We start from the raw sequence: 10,562 nt of genomic DNA, 5'->3' as shown, positions 1-10,562 counted from the left end.
AAAATGTGACCACAATGTGATGGTATTTTTTTTTTTTTTTTTCAATTTATTTCAGCAAGGCAGGCCATATGAATATAAGCCTGCTGAGAGTGTATCTAAGCCCACCATACCTCATCATTACTGTCCCTAAAATACTCACAGAGAATCGTGACTATTATTACGCTGTTGAGCTGCTGCTGCTGCCAAGGACGGCAGTGAAAATCGGGGAAATAAGGACCTAAAATCTTTAGCAAATGTGTTTTATTTTGAGAGTTTACCATGCCGAACAGCAGTCGTTATAAAATCAGCGTAAGCCGCTCTAACTGACAGCCTATCCGGCTATAACATAGCTAATGGGGCCACCATTTGTTTTAAAAGCTCCATTTTTTTTGCCGTGGTTTGGTGCAGTAATGTGTCACAGGATGTGGCGTTAACGGCCCTTTTCAAATCTCGTAACAGTTTAGTGAAACTGTAGAAAAACGGCCTTTCTGGCTCTTTAAAATAAGTAAAAGTAGGGAGAAGTGAGTCTTCACAGATGGACGGCTTGAATGCGGTGCTTTTGCCCATGCCCAGAGACGTAGGCAGTGACTTCATACTCATTTTTCAGCGCACGTCCAGCGGCCGTTGCTCCTCTTTAAGAATGGATATATCGCCAAGAAAACGAATATGCTGTCTTGTGTCTGCGTCGTGGACGCGTTAAAAATTCATACAGGCATGTAAGGAACCGTATTTTGCGTCTGTGTTTGTCAGTGGACTGCTCTGGCTCGGATGATACTAAAATATGTTTTTTCCCCGAAGCCGCGGTGCGTTCACTTGCTATCATATGGTTTATGAAGATGGGCTGTATCAAAAGATGAAGACGATGGACGCACGATCGATTACAGATGGTAGGTTGTGTTTACTCATCGTCAGTGGAAATGATCCAAAAGTGAAATCCAGATACATTAGGAAAACGGTGTTGTACATATTTCCTCTGGATTTCAGCAGACGCTGTGTGTGTGTCTGTGTGTGTGTGTGAGAGTGAGTGAGTGTGTGTTGGGGGGAGAGGGGTAGTAAGGTATAATTGGCCAAATGCAGTGGTGCATAGATACAGTCTACTGTAGATTGTGTCTAACACGTAGTACATCACGGCTTCTTCTTAAATGTACAGTCATTAATGGTAATTTAACTGTGCAGTGCTCGCTTCAACCAGCTGTGAATGTGTTAAAAGTGATCTACTGCTTTGTATCATCGCTAATCTATGACTGTATCCTTTGTAGCACTCTACCAAGGTGGCAGCAATGGCGGAAGCAGCAGATAAGGTGATCATCATGTACTCCTTCTACACAGAGGAAGAATGCTGAAATTGATAACTTTGGGATGCTCCTAAACAGTTAAAAATACAATGAACACCACTGTTACACCATCAGACCTGGTGGATGTGCCGAGACAGCAGAGCTTCAATGGCAGCCTGGGCGCGCAGACCCCGTCAGGTTGGGCCGTGATCCACACTGCTACCTTGACCTTTTGCTCCCTCCTCCTCATCTTCATCTTCTGCCTGGGCTCTTATGGCAATCTTGTGGTGTTCCTGTCGTTTTTTGACCCGGTGTTTCGCAAGTTCCGCACCAACTTTGACTTCATGATCCTCAACCTATCCTTCTGTGACTTGTTCATTTGCTGTGTGACCGCTCCCATGTTCGCCCTGGTGCTCTTCCTGGATGCGGGTGGAGGGGACGGTGTGTCGAAGAGCTTCTGCTTCGCCTTCCACTTGACCAGCTCGGGCTTCATCATCATGTCCCTGGAGACAGTGGCTGTCATTGCTTTGCACAGACTGCGCATGGTTTTGGGGCAACAGCCCAACCGCACCGCCTCCTTCCCCTGCACACTGGCCCTCACTGCCCTGCTGTGGACATCCAGCTTCACCATGGCCGCCCTCCTCACCATGCGAGCGTACCCACGTAGAGATGGACCCTGTTTGCCTCACTTTGGCCTGGGAGGTGGACAGGCCAGGGTTGTGTTGTATGTCTACCTGGCAGACTTCGCCTTTTGTGTTGCTGTGGTGTCTGTGTCCTATCTGATGATTGCTCAGACACTGAGGAAGAACGCACAAGTGAGGAAATGCCCCATCATCACGGTAGATGCCACGTGCCCTCCACCCCCGCCACCTCTCATTGCTGCTGGCTTTGAGAGCATGCAGTGTGCTGTTCAAGGCCCCTCTCTGTATCGGAACCAGACTTACAACAAACTGCAGAATGTTCAGACACATTCTTATGCCAACAAGACCAGCCAGCCTCTGGTTCCAGGGGCAGCCCAAGGAGCCACCTGCTGTCAGCTAGTGTCTACAGTCAACTTGGCCACAGCCAAAGACTCTAAGGCGGTTGTCACCTGCGTAGTTATAGTGTTCTCTGTGCTGCTTTGCTGCCTGCCGATGGGAGTTTCACTGGCACAGGATGTTTTGTCACCCAAAAGTAGCTTTGCACATTACCAGTTTGAACTGTGCGGCTTTGTGCTCATTTTTCTCAAGTCCGGCATCAATCCCTTTGTGTACTCACGCAACAGCGCAGGCCTCCGCCGCCGTGTGCTGTGCTGCATTCAGTGGGCGGCATTGGGCTTTCTCTGCTGCAAGCAAAAGACTCGCCTGCATGCGATGGGGAAGGGCAGCCTGGAAGTCAATCGCAATAAATCCTCCCATCATGAGACCAACTCGGCCTATGTACTGTCACCCAAGCCACAGAGGAGGCTGGTAGACCAGGCTTGCGGGCCCAGTCACTCAAGGGATTGTGCGGGTAGTCCAAAGGCCACAGGTGTGCGCAAACCTCGCCCCCCGAGTACCTCTACACCTATCAACACTCGCATTGAGCCCTACTACAGTATATACAACAGCAGTCCCTCTGCAGGGCCCAGCTCCCCCACCAGCCTGCAGCCTGTCAGCTCTCAGACATTTGCCTTTGCCAAGTCTTACGTAGCCATGCACTACCACACTCACCAAGACGCGCTACAGGACTTTGAAAGCACCTCAGTGCACCAGATTCCCATTCCCTCAGTCTAATCAAAGAGCTGCTAAACAGAGAAGTTTGGACAAATTCGCCGTGGCTTTAGATCAAATGTGAATGTGAAACATCAAAACAGCCCGTTTTATGTATTTGGACTCTGTATTAACCCTTTGTTCTCTTCTACAGTGTTAAGTTTTCTTGAGTGGAAAAAAGAAATGAAAGAATCAGATTTATAAGCCTTGCCATGGAAACTAAAACCAAGCAATAGATTTGTAATGCAAGTGTCTGTTCCAAAAAGTTGCTGTTATTGAATGGACGTATTGACTTTTTCTTTTACAGATACTGCATTTCCACATCAATCTGCCTCTGTGTTGTGCACGCACGTGCCATTATAACCCAAGACTCTGTAGGTTTCCATTGCGGCCAGTAAAGACTGCAGTCTCTGGTTTCACTGCTGCCTCCCCTCCGGTTGAAGTTGCTGAGCGCTGATATCAGCTGCTGTGAAACCCTGCACAGGCCCACCCATGGCTGTCGATGGCATGTGGTTGCACTTTGATGGACCTTTGCTGCTTACGAAAAATATATTTGTGAACCTCATACACTTTTCAACACAATAAATGTTTGGCAAGTGCAGTGGACGTGTGCTGTCACTTTTTTTTTTTTTAAAAAAAGGGCCAGTGTGTCAGATTTAGGGGATATATTGCTACAACAGAGCTCTGTATATCGGCCACTGAAATGTTTCTACAGTTGCCCAGAATGGACAAACTCTGGTTCTAGAGAGTGTTTTTTGTGAGTTTCACGGCCACCATACGTTCTCCTACATGCTTGAAAGGGGAGGGCACGCAAACTCACCACTAGATGCCTCTAAATCCTGCACACTGGTCCTTTAACTAGAGCTACAGTCTTACTTACTTACTTACAGTCTTACAGTCTTTTCTTCCCAAAAATGTCAAGCTTTAGCTGGTTTCAGGTATTCAAGTGTGAGCATTGGATCCTTTTCTTTATCCTATACGATGGTAAACTTAATATGTAAGGGTTGCACTGTTGGTCGGACAAAACACAACATTTGAAAACATCATCTTGAGCTCTCGCAAAATATATTTTCCACTATTTTATGATACTTTTCAGCAGTTAATTGTGAAAATAATGGCAGATTAGTTGATAAAATGCAGACCTTTTTCCAGGCCTCTGTTCTGCTGGAGCTGAACACTGGAGTTTGAGTCGCAGAATGTGAGAACGTACTTGTGTTATTGCAGACGTACAAGGGGACAACAGACCCGTTTGAAGTGGCATTTGATGTCTCTTCATTAATGCAATACTACTTTCTTTTGATGTATTCATGTGAAAGTGTTTGAACTGCAAATCTTTTGCCTCAGAGAGCGTTTCAGAATATGTCCACACGCTTCGATTTTACCTGATACTCTGTACATTATACAGTGAAGTTACAGTCGAAGCTTCACAGAGCTTCACTTCAGAGTCAGTCTGCAGTCTTTTCAACCATAAATGACTTGGATTGGGAATACAAACAACTGCAGTGGCTCCTCTTTAATACCTCAGAGTAAATTTGCTTCTCAGACTCCTCCAGACATATTTGAAGATGTATATACTTGGAATAATAATTTGTCTAATATGTTTTTCCTCCTTTAAAATGGCAGAATCTGTGAATATCTTATTCTCTTGCTTTTCCAAAGTTTAACAGCTGGACACAAGATGTCTCGTATTTCACTGAAAACTCTCAGTGTTGCGCACTGAAGGCTTCAGGTTTTCACATCACACTTGTGTACGCTGAACACTGGACCAGCATCGGCTTCCAAACTAAGTGTGATGTGAAAAATCATGCTCGTAGCCCCATAAAATTGGACTTTCAGTGAGAGCAGACAAACTTTCCCCTTTCAGCAGATGAATGTGAAAACAGCCTTCTGTCAAGTTCTGCATGAACATCAGTCTGCACCGTTTTCATTAGTGGGCAAGATTATACAATATGCATAGCATCAGCACCCTCTGGTGGTTGGAAAGTTACCCTGGCAGCTTACTAAAGCAGCTCTCTTCAATGGAGGATCAACATACTTCATGTTCTTTCCAGTTCTTTTGCAGAGGTGAGTAAGTACATATTGCTCCAATTATCAAGCAGATGTCCTGATGTGTGGTAATGCAACACAACGAGGTGATCAAGTTTTAGTTTTATTTTTTTGCAGCAAATGCATTGGTTTTTATCCCTGCGGTACAGCAGCGATCGGGATCCCAGTGTGCATCTTCATAAAACCACAGAATACCTCTTACAGGAACCCACAGACATTCTGTACATCCGACAAACTTCAAGGAAATTTTAATCAGTCATTCACGTTTGTTTCTGTTCCACAGCGCCCTCTAATGCATAAGTTACACTCACTCATCCTCTAAATTAACACGGCACTCATTCTCACTGCTGCAACACATTTTCAGACTCGCTTTAGCCCTCCCCTATCTACAAGTGCTACACAAGCAGATGATCATTTCACTTGCTCGCTCGCTCTCTCACACTCACACACACACACACACACACACAAATACAGACCTTAAAGACAATAAAACCACCATGGATATTGTTGATTCCCCTGATAATTACAAATCCCCTGATTCATGACTTCTTTGCTTGCTGTTTATCAACATGAAGTGAAGCATAGATATGACGTACAGGCAATGAATCCACGCTTTGTGGAGTGTTGGCGTCGGCCCCATTGCACTGTATTTTTGTAAAGTCTGAGCTAGCCTGCTGGATTAGGCTGTGACATTGGCCACTGCACAGCTCAGCGCAGGGGCCGGGGCCGGGGCCGCGCTCATGGCTACATGGACAGCAGCCTCAGGATCAAGTTTAACCTCAGTTTAACCTCGGTTTTGGCTTTTAGCGCAGTGTCATGGGCGTCTCTGTTCCTCCACCAAACAGGCTTCTGTTCTATGATACATGTCCTCTCTATTCAAGTGCAGCCTCTCTCTGTCTGTCCTCTGCTTGTCCTTCACGTACCGCTGCTATCCTTCATTCTTTGTCAGTTTAGCTGGAGATTGACAGAAGTCCATGTTCATCAGCGGTGTCAAGGATCCTGCATATGACCGGAGACTCAACCTAAAAAAAAAAAAGACTAGAGTTACTGCCTCGTTGTTGTATGCCTCCAACAACGGTCAAAGCTCAGGTGGAACTAATCAACACTAACAATGGTTCAGCTCCAGCAAATAAGTTACACCTGTCTTAGACGGGTTAAAAAGCCTGCTGTGAAACAGGTCTATTCAACAAGTCTCACTTGTTCGATGTGAATCTGTAACGCATGGGAAGCAGTTTGGAAGAGCACTTCCCTTTTATTCAGCAGCTTCCCTTTATTCAGCTCTCGAGCTAAATAAAAGCAAGAGTTAGCAGTTGACTGCAGGTTCTGCATTGACTGTGTCTCATTGGTTAGTGGTGAACTTACCCCAAGGATGTACTGACAAGTCTGAGGCTCCAGCATGTAGACAGTGACAGCATGGGGGGACTCAGACTCCTTACATCTGACAGAGAGGAGAAAGGAGATGAGTGAATGGACTGGGAAACATCTTACTCATGTGTTCACTCAGTGCTACTGTCCCCCCCTGCCCATCCCCTCACCCCCTTGCCCCATGACACTCACTTGAGCTTGACAATGACCTGTCTGGGCTTCCCTGTCAGATCACACACATCCCCGTGGCCATAAAAGTGAGAAACCAACCTATAGTGGAGAAAATGCACAGAGAGGGTAAAATCAACATCAGCCTCAGTTTGATTTCCTCCAGGATGGAGTTTGAAAATGTGAATGGCCTACTTGACTTTCTGCACTCCATCGTCCTTGAGCTGGTAGGATCGAGCGACGTTCTTCTTGGCCCAGTCAATGTGCTCCTTGGCGTTCCAGCTCCCGACCACCACGATGTTCTTACCCTGCTCTTTCTCCTGGAGGAACCGAGGAACATTTTCATCACTGTACAAATTCGAATAATCTAATGTACCTAACAGTCTTATAACCCTGATTCAAAAAAGTTGATAGAAGAAGTACATTTGATTTTTAGATATTTCAGGCCAGCAGAGACCCTTACCTCATGGTACTGATGGACGTGCTTTCCGTAACAGAACTCATATTTCCACCAGCCTACGCCCTGAAACGCACACATTAAGATGATTACAAGTCACTGAATAGTTTATTAAACGCTGCTCAGGTGCTACAGGTGAACACGCCTCACCCCGTGCAGACAGTACGAGCCGCTGAGGAACTCCTTGATCAGCTGGTCATCTGTCAGCCGAGAGATGTGAGTGGTGCCGACAGTGACCTGCGTCTGCCCTCCGACAGTTATGGGTTTGTGAGTGGAGGTGAAGGCCTCCTCTCTCACTGGCGTTGCCTCCTCCTGTAACACGTCACAAAGATACAGTTGAGGCAGGCGTTGTCAGTACGCCTGTTTTTCTCCCTCTGTCATTTCTGTCTAAGTTCTCACCTCTCTGATCTCGGTGGTGGCGCTGAAAGGCGGTTTAAGCTGCTCCTCTTGCTCCTTGTCTAACTGGGCAAGCCGCTGAGGCCGCAAAGGGGAGCCTGCCAGAGCCTGGCAGAAGATGGCGTTCACCGGGGAGGACTTGAACCTGCAAGGGATGTATGTCAATTTTAATTTTGTCTCCTCTTTTCTGAACAGCAGTTGACAGAAACTGACGGTCATTTTGACAGATCTACCTGTACTTTGGGTGGGAACAAAGCAGCGGCGTCAACACCACCACTTCATATTCACAGGTCGTGACCTCAGCGACAGACAGGATCTCGTGCTTGGCCTCTGGATGACAGACGTAGAGCACAGCCGTGGAGCGGGCCTGGTTCTGTTTCAGCACACATGGAGTCCCATTTCCCATCTCCAGCGAGAAATAGGGAGTCAGCTGTCCTTCTATATTCTTGGTGGGCACCTGGACAGAAAAGAGACGACGAGCGTGACCCGGCAGGCAGACTGGCAAATCTGATTGGTTATTTAAGCTTTACTATAATACTCACTTCTTCATCAGCTGCTGATTTAATGTTTTCTGTCTCTTCAACTTTATCTGGAAAAAAAAATCATTCCTACTGTTAACACATGAAAGAACATATCAAAAACAATATAAGCAAAATATATTAGAGAATTTCCCTCACAAAGACACTCACCTGTCTCTGTCGACTGGCTCTTTTGTGCCGTATTTCCGAGGAAGTACTCCTGGACACTAATCTTCTATGGAAAACCACATGGTTACCTTCAGCACATACTGAGTGCTGGCCTCTCACTCACTGGTCTGAACATTTGAACACTTGATTTTACCTGCGTAAAACACTGACCTGTCCAGTCTCCTTCTCTTCATGATACTGTCTTATATGCTTCCCGTGGCATACCTCATACGTCCAGTACGACTCGATCTGCAATGTTGGCAAGCCCAAGAGCAAGTTTAGAGTTCAATACGGGGAGCACCGCAGCAGTAAAAATAAAGTTTTCAGTCACGCTCCGCTGACGTAGCGCAAACTCCATCTGAACACAGTTTCAGTCTCTCTTCACGGAGAGGAAGAGGGAAATTAGTCGAGCATGAAACCTGAGAGGTCTCACCCTGTACGAGCAGCTGCTTCGTTTGAATAGTGGCTCCAGCAGTTCAGCTGGACTGGGCCCGCTGTACTCCTTATCATCATCCTAAGACAACCACAGACACACAGAGACAGAGAGTGAGAAAGAGACAAAAAGAAGAAGCACAACACAGAATTGGACTGAGCTGAAAAGACAAAGCCATACTCAGCAGCACTCTTCTTCTGGGGAAATCAGAGACGGTCTTATTTGTGCTATGTCTGCACAATTTGGAAATATTTTAAAAACATTTTGTTATTTGTTTCACCTGTTTGTTGCAACTCTCAAATGGATGACATGGTCAAACTACAGATGAGTGCTATTGTTGCTTGCCCTGATGTTTTTTCTTTTTGCATCCCTTTCTATCAGCAGATACTGTTGAGTGCATCCTTACAGGACAGATGTGAATGACAGCCCAAACTACAAACATATGACACAGACTGAGGCTAAATCAACGGAGGATACAGACTGGTCTCATTAGTCTCATGCAGACAGCACATCTCCCCCAGGACAAATGTTTATTATAAATGAAGGGGCTAAATCGTGTCATGTCATCTTTTGAAGCATGACACAGCATTCATTGGCATACATGCACATGCTGTGTGAACCAGGCTGAAAATGCCTTGCATGAACCCAGTGGGACAAACTGAGCTGCTTTGCCTGAGATGTAAATTAATTGTTTATAATTACTTGATACGGAAGCAATAAAAAACACAGTTCAGGACTACCTCTATGAAGGGAAAAACTCCTCGTCCAGTCTCAGTCCCTCATGAAACAGTGTTTAGACATAAAGCTAACAGCCCTGTACCTGTTCCACACATCGCAAACGCTGCTCACCTCGTCTCCAGTCGCCAGGGAGGGCAGGAGACATTTATACTTCTCCTTTTCTGTTGTTGTCATAATGACAAAGTCATCTTCTTTGTAAAGTGCACCTGAAGTTGGCTGAAATCCACAGACAAACGTTTGTTAATTTAACTGAATGCAAGACAAAGCAAACTTCAGAGCTGCACAGGTGACAGTAACATCTCCCTGACCCCTCACAGCAAAATTGCTCCTCAAAACAACAGTGCTACTAAAGGAGGGTGCTTACCAGCGTGAATTCAGGGCCCGGCCAGGTGATTTTGAAAGGTATTTCGTCTGTGAAGGAGGGATATCCCCCTCTGTTCGCTGAGACGCCGCTGCAGACCTCCAGCAGCCCTCCGAGAAACACCATCAGCAGCCCTGCCATCATCTCTCCTGTCCGGCTGCTGAGCTCCTACAACCCGCTTCTCATGTAAGAAAACAGGCCGCTCACCTCACGCTAACACCGGCCCGAGTGACGGACTGAAAGCTACTACGAGGTCCGAGCAAGTCTGGTTTCACAGACGTATGATATGACTGTGAGAGACGGATGTCAACACAGCACAAAATACAGGAAGTGAACTATCGACTTGCCACGTCGTGTTCCGCCTGAGCGGTGGGCTGAAATAACAACAGCGCCCTCTGGCGGCGACACGAGGTACTGACAGAGAGTTTGATAAGTGGAGAGAAAAAAAATTCAACCACTGAAACTCGAAGGAGCAGAACTGACAAACTTTTACTTAAACATGAGTTGCATTTCGTTTTCTACCATGTTCTTTCCCACCCTTTGCCACTATAGTCTGAATCAAGTCAAACATGTGTCCCAGTTTTCCCATAGGAATCATATCTAACAGAAATTTTAGTCATGCTACGCAGCCAAACATTGACCAAATGCACAGAACTGTATTTGGCATTAAGTTAAGATCCCCAAAATGTCTTAAAATACATTAAGCTGGATGTGAGGGAAATATATACTGTATAAAGGCTGTGGAATCAGATGATTCTTCCATCCATAAAGCTAAAATGGGGGGAAAACATGCACATAAAGGTGTTAACAGAACACTGAAACATATTCAAAATAATTCTAATTAAAAAAAAATACAATACAATATAAATTGTACCAATTACAAGCCAGTATAAAAAGTATAAAAATATGTGTGAATTTAAATGGCAGGC

At 45.7% G+C, this 10,562-nt stretch overlaps 2 protein-coding genes across 3 annotated transcripts; one reads left to right on the top strand and one right to left on the bottom strand.

The window, feature by feature from the left end:
* The first annotated feature begins 129 nt into the window (after positions 1-129).
* Positions 130-3,584, top strand: gpr75 (G protein-coupled receptor 75). Its single transcript, XM_076743957.1, has 2 exons — positions 130-866; positions 1,239-3,584. The coding sequence occupies exon 2, from the start codon at positions 1,364-1,366 to the stop codon at positions 3,005-3,007; it is 1,644 nt and encodes a 547-aa protein (XP_076600072.1). The 5' UTR covers positions 130-866; positions 1,239-1,363; the 3' UTR covers positions 3,008-3,584.
* A 1,535-nt stretch (positions 3,585-5,119) lies between these two features.
* erlec1 (endoplasmic reticulum lectin 1) lies at positions 5,120-10,023 on the bottom strand. 2 transcript variants are annotated; one of them, XM_076743918.1, is made up of 14 exons: positions 9,637-10,023; positions 9,384-9,488; positions 8,535-8,615; positions 8,273-8,350; positions 8,105-8,168; positions 7,958-8,004; positions 7,649-7,872; positions 7,419-7,560; positions 7,170-7,331; positions 7,026-7,085; positions 6,758-6,882; positions 6,587-6,664; positions 6,392-6,467; positions 5,120-6,051 (listed from the first exon to the last, which is right to left on the bottom strand). In XM_076743918.1, exons 1-14 carry the CDS (start codon positions 9,775-9,777, stop codon positions 5,980-5,982), a joined length of 1,455 nt encoding a protein of 484 aa, XP_076600033.1. In that variant the 5' UTR covers positions 9,778-10,023; the 3' UTR covers positions 5,120-5,979. The 2 variants fall into 2 exon arrangements, with proteins under 2 accessions (XP_076600033.1, XP_076600034.1); XM_076743919.1 differs by having other exon boundaries at positions 8,105-8,165.
* Between the last annotated feature and the right edge of the window lie 539 nt (positions 10,024-10,562).

This window comes from Chaetodon auriga, chromosome 11 (assembly GCF_051107435.1).
Source record: "Chaetodon auriga isolate fChaAug3 chromosome 11, fChaAug3.hap1, whole genome shotgun sequence".
Classification (NCBI taxonomy): domain Eukaryota; kingdom Metazoa; phylum Chordata; class Actinopteri; order Chaetodontiformes; family Chaetodontidae; genus Chaetodon; species Chaetodon auriga.
Note: the sequence above shows the minus strand (reverse complement) of the source record. Positions and strands in the feature narration are given on the sequence as shown.